Source organism: Lactuca sativa, chromosome 9 (genome assembly GCF_002870075.4).
Source record: "Lactuca sativa cultivar Salinas chromosome 9, Lsat_Salinas_v11, whole genome shotgun sequence".
Lineage (NCBI taxonomy): Eukaryota > Viridiplantae > Streptophyta > Magnoliopsida > Asterales > Asteraceae > Lactuca > Lactuca sativa.
Genome location: NC_056631.2, coordinates 34,924,135 through 34,948,144, shown reverse-complemented (window position 1 = coordinate 34,948,144; position 24,010 = coordinate 34,924,135). Strand labels below are relative to the sequence as shown.

Here is a 24,010-nt window from a genome sequence, read left to right as displayed (position 1 = left end):
ATCATTAAGAGTTCATCCATAGTACATAATATAACAATTATATAATTCTTTCGGTCTCATATTTTATAAAGGTTTTATAAAGGGTGTTGCTTTGCCTACGTAAATCAAATTCACCCTTAAACCTCTCCTAATTTGACTTAAATTATCTATTTTGATTTGAATTTTTTGGTCTTTTTCTTATTTTTTAATTTTGTTTCTTGTGTCGTTTTTCTTTAATATTATTAGTATTATTATTATTGTTATTATAATGTTAATTAATTATGTCATTTTGTTTTTAATTATTTGTGATTTTGAAAACATTTTTTATATATAGTTTTTCATACCATCTTTGTTTTATTTTATCGTTCCGTCTATCCATGTGTTATTTTTCATGACTATCATTGTGTTGATTTTTTCGTTCGGACTAACCATATGTTATTTTTTCGTTCGGACTAACCATGTGTTATTTTATTATTATTATTATTTTTTTAAATTACCAACAACTATATGTATGTTTGTGTGTGAGTTTTATTTAACGGTTATTAAAATCACAACAAAATAATAACACTAGATAGTCTGAAAGAAATAAAAATAGCATATGGATAATCTGAATGAAAAAAAAAATAGCACTAGGATAGTCCAAATGAAAAAATAACACATATATAGTCGAAAAAAAACATAGAGATAGTCGAAACGAAAAAATAACACATTGATAGTCTGAACGAAACAAATAACATGATTATAATCTGACCAAAACAACAACGCAAGGGTGGTCGGAACAACAAAATAACAAAATGACACTCGAAACAAGAAAAATAACACAGAGATAGTTAAGCTATTGAAATCATAGTATAAATAGAACATGTGGAAATCTTTAACATGATACCGATGCACGTGTACAGTCAAGTCTTGCCCTGCCTACAATACGAAAAGTATTTGCAAAACAGTTAATCAACAACTGTAAGTCAAAGCTTAGTGGTGTTCTCAAGATACCATATATCACAATACATATACGATGCATACACACAGTGGTTCACGACCTTTTGTCGTCCTACCAATAACATGTGTATCTGGACTCACGACATATCGTTGTTCCGTCATCAACACAAGTCTCTAGACTTACATCATATCATTGTTTCGTCGTCAACTCCTCATATATACATATAACCAAACAATATAAACAATCAACCAATTATATATAAGATTATTATAGTCCATATATGCAAATAATGGCATTCAACCTAAGGCTGGTCTGCCAATTTGGCCTTCATCATAAAGTTGGTATGCCTTTTTGGCCTTCAGTGTAAATTTGGTCTGCCTCGAATATCTTGGTCTTCAGTACAAAGTTGGTCCACCCTCAACTCACAACATGATATAATAAAGAAACGAACACTTTAATGATAGAATACAATCTACTAAGTTATTCTACTTGCTTAACATAATACTACAACATATATAAATCCTAACATGCATAGGATATATATTATAACATACAATATAGTGAGATAACTCAGCTAGACAATTTCTTAGACGACTAACAACTATCCAACCGACGAACAGGCTCGTCAGTCACGTATTAACATATAATATTATAACTAATATATATATATATATATATATATATATATATATATATATATATATATCAAATAACAAAAGCTAGATCCTTCACTAATTCCAATAACACTGAATGACTATCAAATAAGGATTAGTCAGTCAGGACGGTCGGAAGGTAAGATCATTTTAGCATATAGCTTTTCTGAAATCCAACAACCTTTGCCAACATGTCTATCCCATACATCGCGCCCATAAGTAGATCAATCGGTATAATAACTAGGATTAATGATTAATCTAATACACATGTTCATAATAACAACAACAAATATTCTTCATATCATTTATACTTAAGTGAAAGTGTAACTTACCTAATTGGCATACTCCAAATATCCGCGAGCAAAACTTCGTCTCTTACTTTTTATCTTTTCGAAACCTCCAACATTTCACTATTGATATTACTAAAACTACAAAATGAGAAGTCGAATCACGAGGGACCAAATGCTCGAGGGTGAAAGAGAAATTCTCAAGAGAGAATGGTGAAAGAAATAAAGAAGGAAAACCTCCTATATATAGGCTAGTCTGGAGGGCGCGCTGCGTACATACCAAGTCCCAACACACCTTTGGTAGTTGGCTAGAGTGACCACCAAAGCTACCATGTGTCCTGTTGGATTTCAGAAAAACTATATGTTGAAATGATCATGCCTTCCAACTTTCTTGCATGACTGATCCTTATTTGATAGAACTATCGATATTCATTGGGATTAGTGAAAGATCTAGCTTTCATTACCAGATTGTCATAGAGAATAACAAGTTATATTATTATAGGTTAATACTTGTTAGGCGTGTTACCCGCCTGTTGAATTGCAGTAGGATTACCTATTATTGGAACGGATATTACTTAGCCGATAGTCATTATCCTATTTATCAGTTTTTCATATTTATCTTTTGTGATTTCCTTTGATTAAGGATTGTTTACTTATACCTTCCTGGATTGTATTTAAAGACCTAATTTATTGGCTTTGAGATAATGAAAAAGATACGTTCCATTCCTTCTCTCTGATTACCAAATTTTCATGGTATCAGAGCAGGTTTCGAAAACATCAAAACCATAAACAACCATCTTCATCATGGCATTCGATGACCCATGAAAATCCAAAGCCAACTCAGAACCGATCGATGCAAACTCAGAATACTACATGCATCCTTCTGACTATCCGAAACCGCTCCAAGTAAATGAGAGTCTCACCGACAACAGCTCCAATGATTGGAGCCAAGAGATGACCAATTTTTTTTTTGCGAAGAATAAGACTGGTTTCGTCGATGGCACCCTCACTAAACCCGACAAAAGTAACGAGAAGTATATGGCGTGGATGCGGTGTGATGCCATGATCAAAGGATGGCTCACTACCGCCATGGACAAGGAGATACGAAGCAGTGTGAAGTATGCCAATACTGCTCTCAAAATATGGAATGACTTATACGAAAGATTTGGGAAGGAAAGTGCTCCAAGAGGATATGAACTCAAGTAATCCATTACACAGACACGTCAAGAAGGGACTTCTGTTTTAGCCTACTATACCAAAATCAGAGGTATATGGGATGAAATAGATTCCGTTTTGCCGACTCCTCGATGTGAATGCAATGGTTGCACGTGTAATATCGGAAAGAAAATTACCGATCTCAAGGAAAAGGAAAGACTCTATGAGTTTTTAATGGGTCTTGATACTGAATTCTCAGTCATGAGGACCCAAATACTAGCCACCAAGCCGACGCCAAGCCTCAGGACAGCCTACCATCTGGTAGCGGAAGATGAACAACAGCGAAATATTGTTGCTGGAAGAAAGACTACGACCACTCCGGATGCCGCTGCCTTCCAAGTCTCACAAGTCAGCCGTGAGAATCAGAGTCACAAAAAGGGCTGGCAAAAGACCGACAAGACAAGCTCTAACAACAAATCCGGACACTGCACTTTTTGTGGCAAAGATGGACACATTAGAGACGGGTGCTTCAAGCTTGTCGGATACCCAGACTAGTGGCAAGGGAAAGGAAGGAAGGGGATGGTGAAGCCAAAGGCAGCTTTGGTAGAAACGTACGTTGACAAGATGCTAGGATTGAGCGACCAACAACATCAAATGCTTCTAAAGATTCTCAGCAAGAGCAGCAACGACAAACCCATCAACACCCTGAAGGCAAACATGGCAGGTAAATTTAATGATGATAGTGACTGGATAATTGACTCAGGGGCAACCGAATGTATGACTTACAATCGGGAGTCTCTTGAAAACCTCACTACGGGAGGTAGAGAATTGCCAGTCACCATTCCTAATGGCGAAACCATTCTTGTCAAAGGAAGTGGTGAACTTACTTTTAAAGGAGGGATTAAAATTAAAGGAGTCCTTTATGTACCAAATTTCAAATGCAACCTTATATCTGTCAGCCAACTAACGAAAAATTTGAATTGTGCCATTACTTTTTTCCCCTATTTCTTTGTCATACAGGGCTTGAGGACGAGGGGCTTGATTGGAATGGGTAAGTGCATTGGTGGACTCTACAGAATGGGGATCATGCAAGAAGGCCGACAAGCTATGGCAGTCACTACCACATATCAATGGCATAAAAGACTTGGTCACCCATCAAATAAAAAATTATCTCATATTTCTTTATGTAAGGATTTTAGTAGCAACTCTAAGGAACTTTTTTGTGATTCATGTCTGAGAGATAAACTAACCATACTCCCATTTCTTACAAGTACAATAAAAACGAATGATTGTTTTTGTAACACCCAAAGTCAGGAAGGCCAAGAAAGGAAAGAAAACCCTAAGTTTAAGGAACGACTCGTCGAGTCCAAGGAGGAACTCGGTGAGTCCGAGCGGGATCCGGGTCAAGGAGTAAGTAACCGACTCGGCGAGTCGGCCAAGGAGACTCGGCGAGTCTGGTCTGAACGAGGAAAACCCTAAATCCGGGGCTTGGAGACTATTTAAACGTCTCATTCTCTCCCCTAGGGTTCCTTTACTGCCTCTCTCACCCATAACACCGAACCCTAAGCCCCATTGTTGCTCATTCAAGCTTCTAAGCCATTTTTGGGTGATTTAAAGGAAGAAGAAAGAGGGGAATCATTGAAGCTTCAAGGATTGGTCTTGGATCTATAGTTTGTGGAACCTTTCTGGGTTATTGAAGGTACTAAGTCGTTTCCTTCATTTAGGTCTATTCTAGTTGTGAGTTTTGGGGCTTTTTAGCCATGATTAGCTATCCATTTGAGTTTGAAGCCAGATCTGAAGTTGCTACTTCGGATCTAAGCATATTTTGGCCTTGTGACGCATAAAGTAACTGCCCTTGAGTTGATTATAGAGCCTCCTTGCCTTAAACCCTAGTTTATGGTGTGTTTAGCCTAGATCTCCTTCTCTACACGTAAAGTTTGCAACTTTACGTGAGGAATAGGCTTGGGAAGGGCAGATCTACAGTTTGGAGTCCATGCATGACTCAAAAGTCCTCTGCATGTATGAAGATCTGAATGGACTCGACGAGTCCTTTGAGTGGACTCGGCGAGTAGCATGAAGATTAGGAGGAACTCGACGAGTGGGATGAATAGCTCGTCGAGTCGGATGAAGATTGCCTTGTACTCGGCGAGTCAAGTCGCGAAACCCCAAACCCTTCGAGTTGAGACTCGAATCAGTGAGTTGAGTGGAGACTCGGTGAGTCGGACAGGTCAGGACTCGGAAATCGATAGACTCAGCGAGTCATGGACTGACTCGGCGAGTCGAGTCGTGAATAGAAGGACTCTGAGCATATGAACTCAGCGAGTCAGTAGATAGACTCGGCGAGTAGGGTTGACCTGGAATGTTGACTTTGACCAGCGTTGACTTGGTTGACTTTCGGGGGTCAGTTAGACTAAGTGTTGCATTGATATTGGTAGCTCGGGGAGCTAGTGGAGCAGGAGTTCAGAGAGTTGACGGGCAGCATTCAGAAGGTTATCAGCAAGTTCAGCAGTTCGAGGTGAGTTTCCCTTTGTGTGAATGGGTCTACGGCTACAATGTCGGCCCATGTAGTTATGAGTAGAAGACCCGGGGGTTAGCTCTAGGCACAGTATGCTAGTATGATATTCAGGACGAGGTCCAAAGATAGCGGGCGGGTGCCCAAGGAATGGTTTATGTGATAGTTTATACTTGTTGTCTGTGTGATACTTGTATGTGCCTGGTAGGGAGGTGAGTGTGGGCGAGGTCCTGTATCTCACCAAGAGTAGAGTGTGGATGGTGTTCCACATCTCATTAGCAACAGACAGGGGCGAGGCCCAAGTTAGGGAAAAAGTGAGTGTGGGCTGGGCCCGTATCTCACTATCAGTAGGAGCATGGACGGGGTTCCATGACTCATCAGTAGCAAGACAAGGGCGAGGCCCAAGATAGGTGAGGCCTTTGGACAGGATCTGTTGGTATGTGTTTAGCTTATGTGTTGTGATATGTTTATGTGCTATTATATGTTAGCGGGCGAGGCCCTGTGACAGGCGAGGCCTAAGTGAAACAGATCTGTATCCGAGCGGGGCTCGAAGCCAGGTGGGGCCTGGAGCGGCGGGGTCGTTGTAGCGGGCGAGGCCCATGATAGCGGGCGTGGCCCAATATATGCAGTATGTGGTAGGGTGGGGAACTCACTAAGCTTCGTGCTTACGGTTTCAGTTTTGGTTTCAGGTACTTCCGGTAGCGGAGGGAAGAACTTGGGGTGATCGCATGGCACACACCATAGACTAGACAGCCTGGGAATTTTTTACTCTGATAACGAACATGTGTTTTGGAAATTAATACTCTGATTATGTTCCGGATTGATGATTTTACTTTAATTAATGTTTTATTAAAAGAAATTTTTAGTCTTGAATTTTGGGACGTTACAGTTTTGACATGATTCATTGTGATATTTGGGGTGGTTATAGAACATTTTCACTTACACATGGAAGTTATTTCCTCACTATAGTCGATGATTATAGTAGGGCTGTTTGGATTTACATAATCAAGCACAAACACGAGGCAAGTGATCATTTGATCAGTTTTTACAATCTCATCCAAACGCAATTTCAAAAGAATATTAAACGAATCAGATATGACAATGGAGGAGAGTTTACATCCAATCATATGAAAAGCTTCTATGCTAATCAAGACATTGAGCTCGAAACAAGCTATCCACACACCCCTCAACAAAACGGGGTTGTGGAGAGAAAGCACAGACACCTCTTGGAAATAGCGCATGCCTTGATATATGAAGGAAAGTTACCTATAAGGTTTTAGGGGGAATGTGTTTAACGGCTGTCTATATCATCAACAGATTACCTTCCAAGGTAATCAAATACAAAACACCATATGAGATAGTATATGGAAAAGAACCTCCTTATGAGCATATGCGTGTATTGGGTTGCCTGACTTATTTCTGGAACACCGAAACAAAGGGAGATAAATTTGCTCCACTAGGAAAGGCAGGGGTGTTTTTGGGATACCCTTTCAGCATAAACGGTTACAAAGTCTATGATTTAGAAAAACGAAAAATAGTCGTGAGCCGTGACGTCAAGTTTATTGAAAACGTCTTTCCTTTCTCCAGCCACAAAGAGAATGTGAACCAGGTAGAGAATGAAATCGTTGGTGAGCCTCAACCATCTCACAGGCCTGGACTTGACATGGAGAATGATTTACGCCATAAAGAAAAGCTTACACAACTCCATCCCAGTGCATCCATTGTAAGAGAAGAGCCTGATGACATGGACTCTCCTATGCAAAATAATGAGCCCAATAACCCACCAGAATATGAGACACAAGTTGACGAAGCCAATAACAATATGTCCCCTAATAACGATAATTCGCAACATCCAAACCGTACTTCTCAACGGAGCAAGACTCAACCCTCATGGTTCAAGGATTATGAAGTTAACATCCCACCGTCCGTCGATCATGCACACCCAAGTTCCAATCAAGTTTCCTCCACGGTACATCCCCTTGCTTATTATGTGACTTATGACAAGTTTTCTAATAAACACAAAAGTTTTTTAGCGGCCATCACGTCACATGATGAGCCTAAAACTTTCTTTTAGGCATCATAAAATGAAAATTGGCGAAATACCATGAAACGTGAAATCAAGGCACTTGAAGAAAATCAAACGTGGTCCTTGGAACCTCTACCCAATGGAAAGAAAGCAATAGATTCTAAATGGGTGTACAAGATCAAGTATAAACCAAATGTAAAGTCAGGCTTGTAGCAAAGGGCTTCACACAGATGGAAGGAGTGGACTACCACGACACTTTCGCGCCTGTTGCAAAATTAGTAACGATGCGTACCCTTCTTACTTTAGCTGTGAAGAAGGACTAGCTTATACACCACTTAGACGTCAACAATGCATTCTTACATGGTGATCTCAATGAAGAAATGTACATGAAGCTTCCACAAGGGTTCTCGAAAGACAATGATACACATGTTTGTCGCCTCAAGAAGTCCCTATACGGCCTCAAACAAGCGTCACGTAATTGGTGTCATAAGTTCACCCAATCTCTGTTAGAGCTTGGTTTCACCTAGTCCAAGGCAGATTATTCGTTGTTCATATACAACAAAATGCAGTTTTTGTAGCAGCTTTGATCTATGTAGACGATGTGATCGTTGTTGGCAATAATATGGATATGATTCAATACACTAAGTCTCAACTCCACCATAAATTTAGCATTAAAGACCTCGGAACCTCTAAGTATTTTTTGGAAATTGAAGTGGCTCGCACGGAGGAAGGTTTAGTCCTTAGTCAACGAAAATATACTTTGGACATTTTGGAGGACAGTGGCTTGCAGGGATGTCGTCCAAGTGGATTTCCCATGGAAAAGAAGAATAAAAGGTTGATGTTGGTAAATACAGGCGCCTGGTTGGGGATTGTTATATTTGCAAGCCACACGCCCGAATATCACTTACTTTGTTAACGTGTTAAGTTAATTTGTCTCCGACCCCAGACAAAATCATATGAATGCGGTTACTCGTGTTTTAAGATATCTAAAAGCCACTCCGGGTCAAGGTATTTTGATACCCTGCCAAGGAGGCCTAAAACTAGTCTCTTACTGTGATGCTGATTGGCTCGGATGTCCCTTTTCAAGACGTTCTCGCACCGAGTATTTACTCCTCCTTGGTGGTGCTCCCATATCTTGGAAGTCGAAGAAACAATCGGTTGTTTCCTGTTCATCGGCTGAAGCAGAGTATAGGGCAATGGCTAGCACAGTCAGCGAAGTGTTGTGGGTTCGATCATTGCTAAAGGAACTTGGCGAAGCACCTCTGGAAGGCACTGCTCTATTTTGTGACAACTTAGCTGCCAAACACATTGCTAACAATCCAGTCTTTCATGAAAGAACGAAGCATTTAGAAATGGATTGTTATTTCGTCCGAGAGCGAGTTGAGTCGGGTGAAATACGTCCTATGCACATTAATACCATGGGTCAAATAGCTGATCTTCTTACCAAGCCACTGTGTGACATCCCTATTTTCACGGCCAGAAAAGACCGATTTTGTTTATGCTTTGTAAAAATCAGAGTACTTCTTTTCATAAAAATGTTACGGAATTTGTTCCCAGAAAAACATGTTAAATACGTTATCAAAACATTTTCGAAGAAACGTATTTTATTCATTTTAAAACGTTTGGGATGTCATCGTCAATACAAAAACATAAGCATAGACAGAACTTACATTTATTTACACTAGTGATCTACATCTCTTTAATCTCTCAGTGTAATGTGACTTCATAACAACACCTGTGATATAAATAAACTGAGTGGGTCAGGTTGGAAAACCTGGTGAGTACATATGGTTTTCAACACAATAATATAATTATTATGTTCAATCATCAAACAATTAACCCAATTACCCTTCCCCATTATCTTCTTTATTCCTAAGTACCCTCCCTAAGGATTTATCCTAAGGGTCGTCTCCTACATCATATTTTACCTCTCATCTCCTTACATCACATCTCCTTTTATGTTTGTTCCTAAGGACTTTCCCTAAGGATCATCGCCTACATCGCCTAGACAGTATTGATTCAGGGATTACTCCCTCAATACGTGCCCACCAAAGGTTAGGGTATCATCGCATGAATACGTAGTTACAACATTGCTTGAACTCGTAATTCATAGTAAGGGGGTTAGAGTATCATCGCATGAATACGTAGTTACAACATCGCCTGAACTCGTAATTCATCACCTACAGGTTATGAGTCTGCTGGTGTTTCCACGGGGTTGTCTATAATAGTCCGTGGTCGCCATCTATACTCTGGTAGATGACTACATCTCCAAATTGTCGGACAAGATTGTAGTATCCTACATCACCGATTCATCATCACCTATCTATCCTCACCTAATTATCATCACCTTCCTATCATCACCTATCTCTCATTATTTTATTTCATCACACACCAACTATTTCATCTACCCATGTTTTATCCCAACATATTTGTAGATATAAAATAAATATACAATTTAAATCATTTAAAACATGTATAAAATCATTCATCCAGCATAGACAACAAGTATTCAGATAATATGCACACATAACACGTAATTTATGTAAAATACTTCATATCTATGTGTAAGATGAAAGTAACTATGCACTCACTTGAAAGGCGGTGACTCAGCACTCGGACAGCGCTTCGATACTCTCAAAACAATTTCCTTTGATAAAACCTAGTATCAATACCACTAGGGTTTAGTCTAACGATAACCGCGACAAATTAATAGTCTGACTATTATTATTATTATATAAGCGTTAAATAACACTCAATATAACTCATAATAATAGCCTAAATAATTATTTTAAGGACCTAATAACATTACTATAATTATTTGGAAGCTATATTAAAATTTGCGTAAGCGTAGCTCACTTACAACGGATTTTAAAGAAAACCGGGTTTTGCTGGAGCAGCGTTCCCGAGCCAAAAGGCTCTTTTCTCGGGGCTTCGGGAGCCTCGGGGCTTCCTTCGGGTGCTAGGGGGTTTACCTAGGCTTTTAGGGGGCTTAAGGGAGGTTAGAGAGAGAAACTAGAGAGAGAAAGTTGAAGGGTGAGGTGTGAGGAAGTTGGAATGCCCGACACTTCTATTTATAGGATGAATTCCTGATGGACTTGCCGAGTAGGAGGACCTACTCGCCGAGTTGGGGCATGTGGCAGTCTTCTGGTGGCGCCACGTGTCCAATTTTGATGGTGCCACGTCACCCCTATCGCGTATCAGCCTTCAAACTTAGAAAAATCATAACTCTCGCATACGAGCTCCGTTTTCGACGTTCTTTTTTTCAACGCGTAGGTAAAATCAAGATCTACAACTTTCATTTAACAGTAGGAGGCGTTTAAATTGTTAAATGACCGCAAAGAATTCGTAACTCCTTCATACGGACTCCGTTTTTGTCTATCTTTTTACCTTTGAGTTCCTATTAATGAGATCTTCAACTCTCATTTAGGTCGCGTAAGCCAAAAACCGCTCGAGCTAAAATTCGAGTTTCGGGCCGTGCACTGCTAAGTCGAATCTTAGAAAAATCATAACTTCCTCATACGAAGTCAGATTTGGGCGTTCTTTTTATGGATGTTCTCGATTTAACGTATACTACAACTTTGGTTTAGATCACTAAGGCTAAAAAGTCCTCTATCTTAAATTCACTATTTACGTCTCCCGGTGTCGTGTCGGTTTTGACGTAAAACTTCGACGGACCATAACTTCTTCGTTATAACTCGAATTTCGGCGTTCTTTATATGTACGGAAACCTTGTGACATATTCTAAAACTTGGTTAAGATTATTTATTCTAAATAATATTTTTTCGAAAAGTCGTTTTCGACCCCTATTGCCTCTAAATTAACTAGCCCGGATCTGCGGACGTTACACACTGGGAGCTCAACACCTTCGAAACTTACTTGTCAAGTTGGGCATGCAAGATTTACACACTCCAACTTGAGGGGGAATATTGGAACGGATATTACTTAGCCGATAGTCATTATCCTATTTATCAGTTTTTCATATTTATCTTCTGTGATTTCCTTTGATTAAGGATTGTTTAGTTATACCTTCCTGGATTGTATTTAAATACCTAATTTATTGGCTTTGTGATAATGAAAAAGATACATTGCATTCCTTCTCTCTGATTACCAAAATTTTCACCTATATAATTGTTAATCGTCTGAGTAATTGTCAAAGTGAATTATCTCATTATACTATGTATTATATTATGTATCCATGTATGTTAGAATATAAGATCTAGTAGAATAGTCTCTGTATGCATAATGTTGGTAGGGTAAAGGGTATAGTCTCTAAGGTGCTTGTATGAATAAAGTTGAATGTGTAGTCTCTATGTGCGCAATCGTTATTGTATTCGTTACAGTTAGAGTAGGGGTTGACGACGAAACAACGATAGTGTAACATCCCAAGTTCAGGAGCGCAAGTTCAGGGTTCAAAGTGAAAATGTGAATGGTCAACTCGGCGAGTCCATGGGTAGACTCGACGAGTAGGGTCGCGATTCTGGTCGCGTGTTAAGTGGCCAACTCGGCGAGTCGGTGGCTGGACTCAGCGAGTTGGTACTGTATGGAGAAAACCCTAATCCCAGGGGTTGAGCCCTATATAAAGAACATACTACCCTCTCCCCAACCTCTTTACTCTCCCTTGAAGTTCAGAAACCCTAATATTCGTTTGTGAAAGAATTAGAGAGCATTTGGACCTTGAAAGAGTGTTTGTTGAAGAGATCTTTGAAGATTGAGAGGCTTGGAGCAAGGGGCTTTACAAGGTTTTGGCTTATTCTTCTGTTGGAGTCTCCTCTTGAGGTAATGATTCGTTGCTTGGGCTATTATCCATCTAGATCTATCAATTGTGGGATTTTTTGGAGTATATCTAGTGTTATCTTGAGTTTGGAGGTTGGATCTGAGGTTGCTACCTCAGATCTAGAGTAGTGATGATCCAAAAGAGCATAAAGTCCCTGTTCAAGAGTTGTTGAAGTAGCCTTTTAGTCCCAAACCTTAGCCCTAGAGTGTATTATGCTTGGATCTCCTTGGATTCACGTAAAGTTTGCTACTTTACATGATGGATGGCTTGTATAAGAGTAGATCTATGGATTTGAGACCCTGCATGGCTTGGAAAGCCTCTGTATGGGTTAAGAGCTAGTGGTACTCGACGAGTCATATGGGTGCACTCGGCGAGTTGCATAAAGATAGGCAGCAACTCGACGAGTTGGAAGAACAACTCGGCGAGTTGATTGAAGATAGCCTTGGACTCGGCGATTCTGTTCTTAGACTCGGCAAGTCTGGTCGTGAGGTCCTAACCTTTCTTGGTTAAGCCGTGAATCGGTGAGTCAAGGGATGACTCAGTGGGTTGAGTGCGGTTAGACTCAGAGTTGTAGGACTCAGCGAGTCTTGGGGAGACTCGGCGAGTTGAGTCGTGTTATGGCAGTTTCAGAGCATGGGGACTCGACGATTCAGCGGGTTGACTCGGCGAGTAAAGTTAGTCAGGAGGGTTGACTTTGACCGAGGACTTTGACTTTGACCAAGAGTTGACCAGTTGACTTCTAGGGGTATTTTGGTAATTATTGGTATTTATTGAGTTTAGTCTTTTGATATTGATCAGTGGAGGAGTTCGTGTCGGAGGTTGGAGCAGCGTGATCTTATCTTTTCAGTCAATAGTTGCGAGGTGAGTTATCCTCACTATATCGACAGGGTCTACGGCACCAAGGCCGACCCTTTATCGGATTGTAATCTGGGTATCGTTGTTATGTTATTGTTTGCATCCTGGTAGTTAGGATGGTATATGTTAGAGACCTGGTTAAGGTCGGTATCCTGGTATATAGGATGATGATATGTTATTGACTGGTTAGGTCGGTATCCTGGTTAAAATGATATTATGTTATGCGATCTGCTAGATCGGTTTGATTGGATGTGAATTGTTATATGATTGAATGTTTATGTGCACATGATTGTTGGACTTGGGTTGGGTTGAGGCAGGTCCTGCTTTGTGCTGTAGGCCAACATACCCAGGGCGGATCGGTTATCCCAAAGGCCCAGCAAGCGGTCCGGATAGGCTGTAGTCCCCAAGAGGGCAGACCAGACGTGCCGAGGCTCGGAGAGTGGACCAGGCCAACTGAAGGCCCGGTGCGGGTGGACCAATCACACTGTAGACTCGACGGATATGGCTAGACTCGGAGGGTGGACCAGGTGGACTGAAGGCCCGGTACGACGGACCAGTCACACAGTAGACCCGAAGTGCATGGATGTTCTGTGTTCTATTATGATATGGCATGTTATGTGTATGGTTTGTATGGTTGGTATTTTGGGGGTATCTCACTAAGCTTTCGGGATTACAGTTGTGGTTTAAATGTTTCAGGTACTTCAGGAGACCGTGGCAAGACAAAGGCGTGATCGTACCGCTCCTCATGATTATGTTTTATGATATGGTTCTGGGAAGACTCTGATAAATAATGGTATTGAAAATCTTTTTGTAATAACTTAATGAAACTGGGTTGTTTTGAAAAGTTTAAATTGGTTGAAATTTTTAGAGTGTTACAGATAGGCCAGGAGCCTATAGACCCAAGTATTGATGACAAAATGAAAAGTATTTCGTAAGTCTAGATACACATATTATTAGTGGATCGACAAGGTTGTGAGCCGTTGTTTGTATGCATGTATATGTATTGTGGTATATGATATTTTAGGGAACTCATCAAACTCCGTGTTTTACCTAGTTGAATATAAATGTTTTTCAAGTACTTCATTGATTCGTGGGAAGGGCAAGAACCCACTATACACACACACATTCGCAATATGTTTCCACATAATTATACGATGATATATTTAAATAAATAAAAATAAAAAATTTGGGTTGGAAATCGGGACATCACACATTTCCACCTTGACGTTTGTGGGGAAGGGTTTCGAATGTGGGGAAAGGGTGTCGTATGCAGCTAAAGGTTTCGTATGGTGAAGGTGATAATGTGAGACGATGACCTGGATGGACTTATAGGTAATCGGACCATCCGGTTAATTAGTCAAAATTACAATAAACTAAAAACATAGTGACTTAATTATAAAAAATGTCAAAAAAAAAGTTAAGAACCTTTATGTCATTTACCTTATATCACTAATTAAAAGTTTAAAACATGTAAATACTAACATCTTTAACTCATTGATATCATGGTTCCATAATTCATTTTAAAAATCGTTTATCGTATAAGTGGATAAAATTATGAAACTTTTCTGTATGAGCTCATTAAACCCATTTAGATTTCATTTGAACTTTAAAGTTACACTTATTTGGCTATTTATGATAATATAATTAATATCATTAAACCCCGTTCCATTTGAGGACTAGAATATAATATAATATAAACATTTTGAAACATGATTGTATAATTCATACCAAAACTATTTGATTGCATAGATTAATGAAGACGTTAAACTTGTATAAAATTTAAAACCTTTGTATAAGATAAAAACTTATATTAAGTATCATATAATAAAAATTAAATATTTATTTATGAAACATGATTATTAAATATTTATTGACGAGACATGACTCTTATCGATTATTTTATCATAGAAATAAATTTTGAACTAATCTCGTATTTAGAAATTTTAATATATTTAGAATAAAACATGGTCTATTACAACAAAATAAAAATTACCTTACTAAAAAAAAGACAAAGATGCTTTATATATAGGGAAATGTTTTGTGTAAAGCGGATACAGAAGAAAGCAGGTGTGTTAAAATGAGAAAAAAACGTGAAAAACTATAAACCTGATTCATTTTGAACTTCTGCTGCACCACTCCCTCGTCCTCTCTCCCCCAAATTCCAAACCAGAAGGTAATTTCATGATTCCAATTCTTAATTCTGATCATCTTACACCTACGTTTTTGATAATTTATGCTTTGACGATGGAAAAAATGGATCTAATATTTTTCTAAATTATGCCCATGTTTTCGTTTCATTTCTGTCCTTGATAGCACTATTAAACCCTATTTTCTTCGTCTTTCCCCCTCAGATCTTCGTTCCTTCTTCTTAATTTTGTATCTCTAATTCTGTATTATCAGTTCTCGATTATGTGTTTCTGCATGCGCTCTCTGATCTCTGTGTGTCTAGGGTTTTAAAATGATTTGAGGTTTTCTTCTAATGTGTGTTAAATCCGGAGATCGACAGAAACCTAGATGTTATTTATGCTTTGTATCCGAGTTCATTTGAATGTTTCTGTACGATAGTTACTTCTGCAAGTTGTCGTTCAAGTCTGCATTTTACTCGTTTCAGATTTTTGGTTGATTGAAAATTTTGTGAGCTTGGTTGCCCTAATGGAATGAATCTGCAATGCACGTTTTTCTTTTCAGGTAATGATAGCTGTGGCTCTCTCTCTTTGTGAAAAATTGAGTTTTTGAATCTCTGTGATTTCCATGGAACAAGCTTTCGGAGCCGATTCTGATTCTGTTCCTGTTCCTGCGGACAAGACTAAGATTTTGATTGTTAAGCCATTAAGATGTCTTGTCCCAATTTTCCCATCACCACAAGACCCTTCTGCACCACCCTCATCTCAGTACGCATCCGTCCCTCCAACGGGCCCCTTTCCACCTGGCGCTGCACCCTTCTTCCCCTTCTTTGCCTCAAACGTATCTCAAAAGCAAGGCAGTGAACCACAACCACCTCATCCTAGGCCTTACACTATCCCATCACCAGTTCCTTTAAATTCCTTTAGAACACCAGGTTCAGATGTTAAAAATGGTGACATAGGGACATCAAAAAAGAGCATCAGGAGTCGCATGTATGTAGATGAGGATGGATATAGTCAAAGTGATGGTTATGATAACAGCTATGGCAAGGATATGGAAACTGGCAGTGAAGTTGATGACAAAAGAAGAGCAACCCGTAAAAAGGTCAAGAGTACAATTGCTGTGTCTAATTCTGACATTGACATTGACTCCTTTGTTACTCATCTGTTGGAATCTTTCAATCTGTTGGATGTTGATAGCTTCCGTCAATGCGACAGTGACAAGGAGTTGGCTGATCGTGTGCTAATGGCATATAATCTACTCAGGAGAAAAATTACACAACTTGATGACACAAAAGAAGGCATGACAGGGTCAGCAAAACGTCCAGACTTAAGGGCAGGTACTATCTGTATGAGCAAAGGGGCTCGTGCTAATATCAAGAAGAGGGTTGGACCTGTACCTGGTGTTGAAATTGGTGACATTTTCTTTTTTCGTTTTGAAATGTGTTTGGTGGGATTGCATGCTCCAAGTATGGCAGGGATAGATTACATGAGTGTTAAATTCTCTGGATCTGAAGAGCCTGTAGCTGTGAGTATAGTCTCTGCAGGAGGATATGAAGATGAAGGGGATGATGGTGATGTGTTGATATACAGTGGGCAAGGTGGGGTATCCAGTAGAGGTAAACCACAAAGTGATCAACTTCTAATAAGGGGTAACCTTGCTCTTGAAAAAAGCTTACACAGGGGTAATGAGGTACGAGTTATTCGTGGTCTTAAAGATTATCAACATACAACTGGGAAAGTATATGTCTATGATGGACTATACAGAATACACGAATCTTGGATTGAAAAAGGGAAATCCGGTTGCAATGTTTTTAAGTACAAATTGGTTCGAATTGCAGGACAACCTTCAGCATTTACATTATGGAAATCGATTCAACAATGGAAAGATGTTGGAAATGGTGGTGGTCTTACAAGGGCTGGTGTTATTCTCCCTGACCTTACATCTGGTGCTGAAAAAGTACCTGTTTCTCTTGTAAACGATGTGGATAATGAAAAGGGTCCCGCTTATTTCACGTATTCACGCAGCCTCAAGTATAGAAATCCCTTCCCTTCAACCCAATCTTTAAGCTGCAGCTGCGCGAATGGATGCCAACCTGGCTATAACTGCCCTTGTATCGAAAAGAATGGAGGGTATATACCCTACACTCCTCTTGGTGTTCTTTTGAGTCACAACACAGTGATTCATGAGTGTGGGAGTTCTTGTAGATGCCCTCCTAACTGCAGGAATCGAATTTCACAAGCGGGTTTGAAGCTCCGTTTGGAGGTGTTCAAAACAAGGGATAGAGGTTGGGGGCTTAGGTCGTGGGACCCAATTCGTTCAGGGGCTTTTATATGTGAATATGCAGGGGTAGTGATTGAAGAAAATGGAATCGATTATGATGATAATTATATTTTTGATGCAACTCGTTCTTTTGATGCTGTGGAAACTAGCCCTAGGGATGAAGCTGCAAAGTTTCCATATCCTTTGGTTATTAGTGCAAAAAATGAGGGGAATGTGGGAAGGTTTATGAACCATAGCTGCTCACCTAATGTGTATTGGCAACCTGTTATTCGTGAAAATCAATATGAATCGTATTTTCATGTTGGGCTTTATGCGATAAAGCATATTCCTCCTATGCAGGAGTTGACATTTAACTATGGAATTGTACAGGCTGATAAAGGTGGGCCCCATAGGAAAAATTGTTTGTGTGGGTCGGCGAGGTGCAAAGGGACTTTTTGCTAGTGGTCTACATAAAGTTTGTATGGATTTTGCATACCAAATGGCGCCCTTCTGTAAAAGGTAAGCTATCTATCTTTTTATGGTTTTGTTCTTTTATTTAGCCCCACATATCTATCAATATCATGGGAGAAACTTCAATAGGGAGATGTTAATAATGTTATGACTGAGAAAGGTGTTGATGTAACTAACGATTTTGTGATTTGTTTTTTTGCAGAAGAAGTTGTAGTTTGTAGGTTGGGAAATGATATGAAATGGATTTTGCTTAGATGGCGCCCAAAATTCTTATTAAGCATTAGGAACAGATGATGATGGCGCCCAAAATATTTATGTTTGGCAATGGCAATGGCAATGGCAATGGCGATGGCAATGTAGTAATTTAGTAGTAGTATATGAATATCAAGTTGTGTGTTGGGATTGGGTATGTGTAGCCTTCTTATTATTAAATTATTAGGTGACTTTTAGATTGTCAATCGTCTTGTTCTTATTTTTGATAATGTTCCATTATGCAATGTAGATTGTGCTTCTCCAAATGAGTGGTTCTTTGTTATGGTGTTTTGATTAGGGTTGGGCTGTGGAAGAAGATTAGCTTCATTTTTAAGCAAAATATCAACATGTCGTATTGTTTCTAAGTTGATTTGGACTGAAACTAGGACTAAGACTAAATATAAGGCACACTCTAGATCTTCTGAATATGCCTTTTTTATTTTCATCATCGAAAATAGTCATAAAAGCTTGTTTAGTTATGTATCATCAAGTCATATTCTTTGGTACAAAAGCAACCTTAAGGGATTTCCAACCCAACTTCATCCATAGTGTTGAACATCATAAATCAAGTCAAAATGCTCCAATCCAACACCAACGATTGGAGTAATGAATAGATTACTCTAAAAGTATAGTAAGGTTGGGGATTAATCATACAAAAAATGGAAAAAAATGGTGTTATATGGTTGGAGATGGTTTAGGTTGTCATTCTTTAAGCAAGATGAAACCATCTCTTTCAAATTGAATGGAGTTATGTAATGCAAGAATTGATTATTAGAGCACCCACAACGATGTTCTTTCAAGTCACTGCAAAAAAAATGCCTACTCCGCATCATATTACAACTATTGTTTGATTAAAATAGATAAAATAATCACATATTATTAAATGTGGGGCACTATTTCTTTACAAGGCTTGCAAATATAACAAGAATTAACTTCACGTGGCATGTGATGCAGCTAGCATTGCAAAATAAGTTGAAATGAGCCGTTGTGGATGGTCTTACAAGATATCTTATTGTCTCTTACCAAAAATCCTAAGGTGCTACTAGTTGTATCATTTATTATTAGTTTTATTTCTCAAAAGCATGGTTATAGAAATCATGATTAATCTTTTAGCGTTCTCCAACTAACTAGGATTAGTGTGTTTGACGGAAATTGCGGATTAATCGGGTTTAACGGGATTAATCGGTCATCAAACTAACGATTAATCTTCGCCAAGACCAATTAATTCATTAACATTAGTCGACCGTCAAACTAACGTCGAACGATTTTTACAACCCTGTCCATAAAATCAATCAACTCAATTGTGATTCCATCAAATCAAGTTTTTCTATTTGTTTGTATTTAATTTTACATACTTGCATCCGTTTATTACTTATTGTACTCCTTGATTTGATTTTCTTTTTCAATTATTATTATTATTATTATTATTATTATTATTATTATTAGATTTTATTATTATCATCACCATTAAAGTGAACTAGAAATATATCCCCATGCTACGCATGGGTTGGAGTTTATTTGGATATTGTTAGCGGGGAGCCGATTGTGTTTTGGAATAGAAATTCATAACTTGTTTGTGATTCTGTCACTTTTAAACATCTACAAAACATTAGCAACACTTTTTAAACAAAAGGGTGAAATGGTCATCTACTTATATTTGTACAATGTATTCATCCGAAAAAAACAGCCATACAGTTTTAATTGGTAGTTGTCATACTGTTTTAATGCATAACAATTATTGAACTAACAATCAATTGTTATCTAACATAAGTTTTAAAGAAGTGGGTAAGAAGTCGTTTACTCTCATTAAGACAATCTATTCAGTAAAAAAACGTACATTGTGAATACAGGAACCAGTGCCACATTATGAGGAGAATAGTAAAAATATGGAATGGAAATGACTGTCTTTTTTTTTTTTTTTGTTGAAATGGCTTGATGCTAAAGTCTTTTCCCTACACAATGAAGGTCGTTCAATGTTTGAAGCATGAATCTCATTTTCTGTGAATGTAGTCCGGCTAACGTCATATTTTTGTGATCATATGGCACAAAAAGAGGCTAAAAAAAAGAAAGACAAATGGAATGATAATAGATGACAACATTGTGGATATACCGAAGAATATAAAAAGCTTTTGTATTTGTAATCTGGGGAGTCAGACAGTTTCTTTGAGTCTAGGGGCAATCCAACCTGAAAAATTCAACTACAGAAGCGCATTCAATGTGTCACTAAAAATTACAGGGACAAAATTGTAATTAATACAAAAAAGAGAGGTATCAATAGTGTAATTCATTCATTTTTTAAATTAAAAACTAAAGAGACCAAAAATGTAATTAATTATTGTAAATTAAGAAATATAAGGAAGAAACCTGTAATAACTACATTTCCTAAAAATTAAAAGGAAGCTATAATGAGTTGTAGAAGTGTCATTTAAAAGAAAGCTATAATGAGCTGTAATAACTTCAGAAGTGTCATTTAACAATTTATATATAAAAAGTTCAATCATCATTCTTAGAGAGTAAATGGTATTTACCCACCATAAAAAATATACCTGAAGCAGTTATGGGAGAGTAATGTCGATCATATTGTTCAACTAGGCCAACTCAAGAGCAAAATCTGGACGGATTAGATCATAACAAACAGACACGAAGAAAAACATTCCTTTTTTTTTTCTGTAATGATGCATAACCTCAATTATATTATTATAACACATTGAGTTCACCAATTGGCCCTCACAAATACCATCATATTCAATATAAAACCCACCGCAACTAATAGGTTTGTACCTGATCGATGAAATAAAGGAGCAATTCTTCTGCTAACTGACGGTTACTGGATTGTGAGGTTGTCTCCATGGCATCCTTGTAAAGCTTGTCTTTCTTAGACAATGCAATTGAATGGTTCTATCTACCAGGCTTCTTGTAAATATATGCAGCTACATGCCTCATCTGAAGAAGGTTGTGTTTCTCAGTCTGCAAAAATCCATATGCATCAATAAATATCATGATATCACAATTCACTTCATTTAATAATAATAAATACAATAATAGCATAGCAAAGTACCGTCGGTGCAAGGCGAACCTGTAATTTCTTATGTTTAGACCAAGGATAATTGCACAAATTGTATCATTTATTGAGCTTTAGATAAACTTTCACTGAATTTGCGACATCTTTAAATTGAATAGTATAACCAACTTCCTCTCCATGTTTGACTCCCATTCTTTCTGGCAATGATTCAAACTTGTCATTAGACGCAGTTTTAGTGCAAATTTAGTGAAAACGAAAGTAAAGTAAATGCATTAAAAAGGCATTATATGATAACAGTGAGCATTAACCAAAAAGGACATTGATAATAAGTACCTGCACCGCCAACCGTCTTGATTGAGTGCAAGCAACAATATGACAACCATCAGCCCATCCTGCTTCCTTAGGGTTTTGGAAGATTATATAAAATGCTTCAAACTACATAAATATTCATAACAAATACTGCAAATACAGAAAATTCATTGAAATTGTTGTTTCTAAAGACCGAGAGGAATCCATTATACAACCAATTTTCTTATAGTATACATATCCAACAGTAGAACCTCTCTACAACAATGATCAAATAAAAACTCTATAACGACTTCCACTGTCGTGCTTCAATTCCAAGTTGATTTAAGAATTCAGATTGTTGCGAAAAGGTACGACGACCGGAAAATCGAAAAACCGCAGCCACAAAATTGAGAAAATAGAGTATAGATAGAAAAGACGTACCGGTGTAGAAGATGGTGGAACAATTCCGTTAGTTCACCGGAGAACATGATTCAGATCTGCAGAAACCCTAGAAATCGATGTATCCCTCTCCAAGGCAACTGGAATACAAACGAAGCCTCCAGAAGTCGTCAAGAGAGGAGAAAACGCACATATGACGCATGGAACTACCCCAAGTGACTTGCTTCGACTTAACAGGACGGTCTCGAAGAGCGGGTGAAGTCAAGATGTCGATAGCAAACGGTGACGACCTCTAATCGCCGCTCATCTTCGTCGACGACCTCATGCCAAAAAAATAAAGATGGAGAATGTTCGGATGAGGCGGTGGATATTGTAATTGGAGGAGAAAGGCGGTGATTCATAGCAATGACCAAATTGCCAACTTCCAAAAATGATGTGGCTAAATTCTAAAGTGACAAAAACGGAAGAAATAAAAAGTAAACAAAGGACAAAGTTGTGTGGCAGAATTCGAAAAGCCAAAACTTCACTATACATAAGCGTCCTCTTGGTTTATTATATATATAATTTGTTTTTAATTATAGCTTTTTTATTTTCTCTTTTTTTTCGTGGGGCTATTTTTATCAAAAGATTTTTACTTTTTTATTTTTTTACGTTTATACAAAAAAGTAGTCAAAACTTTTCAAATATGGCTTGCTAAACGTAATTTTTCAAGTAGTATAAAAATGAGAAAATTTGACAAATAAGCTTTTTAAGTAAAGTGGCTAGATATATAATATTTAATTATTTGAGTGAATAAAGTTTATCTACTATCACTACTTGATGACAATGCCTTATATATTTTGTTTAATTTAAATTTTAAACCAATATCGGGCACAACACATTTGTTTCAAGACCTTCAATGTTCGACGCATTCTTCGATTGGAAACAATGCCTTATATATTTTGTAATTTGAAGGTGGAAATGAAATGAAATACATTTTGCTTAGGTGGCGCCAAAAATTCTTATTAGAGTATAAGGTATGGGCCATGTTGAATCTCGTTGTTGCTGAAGTGAAGAATCTTCAACGCCGTTAAGATGCATCAACACCCCCCCTCCCCCCTCTTGTTGTATCTAGTTGTGTTGTTTCTTGTTGTGGCCATGACTAGATGAAACGTGATTTTCTATTGGTTGCACAAATTCTCTCTCTCTCTCTCTCTCTCTCTCTCTCTATCTATCTCTCTCCTCTTAACATGGTGTTATAACACCATGAACACCACCCCCTCTTCTTGTTGCTTCTTGTTATAACACTACTTTAAGTTGTTCATACCATATGCTCTTAAACATTAGGACGAGATGGTGATGATATATATATATATATATATATATATATATATATATATATATATATATATATATATATATATATATATATATATATGTCTGTGAAATGGCAATGTAATAGTTTAGGTTTGACCGTGAAAATGTAGGTTTTATCTATAAAAAAGCAAACTAAAAGAACATTTTTTGAAATTTTTTATTGTAAAACCTCCAAAGGCAAATTGAATATAAAAGGGAAATCTATAGAAAAGTTGCAAAAAAGTGTTAATTTTTTTTAATAGAAAAATCTCATTATTTTGAAAAAATCACATAATCTGTCATTTGTTGTTCAAATAAAAAAATGATTTTTTTGTTAATTTGGGTAAATTGTTAAATAATTGAGATTTTTCTGCTAAAATAAAACTTTTAGGACTTTATTAAAAAATCTCCCAAAATAATGAGACTTTTCTACATTAATCCCTATATAAAAAGAGCTTTATATTGTAGTTTTGGTGTGTGAAAAAAAAAATCAGAGAAAGCTGTAGATCTTAAGTGCGAAAATTTTAATTTATCTGGTTTGACCTGCATAAATTTATAAAATAAAACATTTTTTTTGCGTTGTAAGAATCTTCAAAGATTATTTCCATGTCAAAAAAGAGTTTTACATTGTTGTTTTAACCTATGGAAATATAAAGAGTTTTTCACATTTGATCTC

The 24,010-nt window shown here is 37.7% G+C and overlaps 2 protein-coding genes and 1 long non-coding RNA gene across 5 annotated transcripts; 2 read left to right on the top strand and 1 right to left on the bottom strand.

Moving 5' to 3' along the window:
- The first annotated feature begins 2,897 nt into the window (after positions 1-2,897).
- Positions 2,898-3,569, top strand: LOC111879466 (uncharacterized). Its single transcript, XM_023875938.1, has 2 exons — positions 2,898-3,061; positions 3,125-3,569. The coding sequence occupies exons 1-2, from the start codon at positions 2,898-2,900 to the stop codon at positions 3,567-3,569; spliced, it is 609 nt and encodes a 202-aa protein (XP_023731706.1).
- Positions 3,570-15,216: 11,647 nt separating this feature from the next.
- LOC111879372 (histone-lysine N-methyltransferase, H3 lysine-9 specific SUVH1) lies at positions 15,217-18,556 on the top strand. Its single transcript, XM_023875813.2, has 3 exons — positions 15,217-15,354; positions 15,870-18,086; positions 18,241-18,556. The coding sequence occupies exon 2, from the start codon at positions 15,933-15,935 to the stop codon at positions 18,027-18,029; it is 2,097 nt and encodes a 698-aa protein (XP_023731581.1). The 5' UTR covers positions 15,217-15,354; positions 15,870-15,932; the 3' UTR covers positions 18,030-18,086; positions 18,241-18,556.
- Positions 18,557-20,072: 1,516 nt separating this feature from the next.
- LOC111879387 (uncharacterized) lies at positions 20,073-22,409 on the bottom strand. 3 transcript variants are annotated; one of them, XR_002846095.3, is made up of 4 exons: positions 21,646-22,401; positions 21,367-21,509; positions 20,837-21,257; positions 20,073-20,488 (listed from the first exon to the last, which is right to left on the bottom strand). It is a non-coding gene; the product is annotated as an uncharacterized LOC111879387 (long non-coding RNA). The 3 variants fall into 3 exon arrangements; XR_002846094.3 differs by having other exon boundaries at positions 20,073-21,257; positions 21,349-21,509; positions 21,646-22,409; XR_002846093.3 differs by having other exon boundaries at positions 20,073-21,257; positions 21,646-22,395.
- Positions 22,410-24,010: the final 1,601 nt, after the last annotated feature.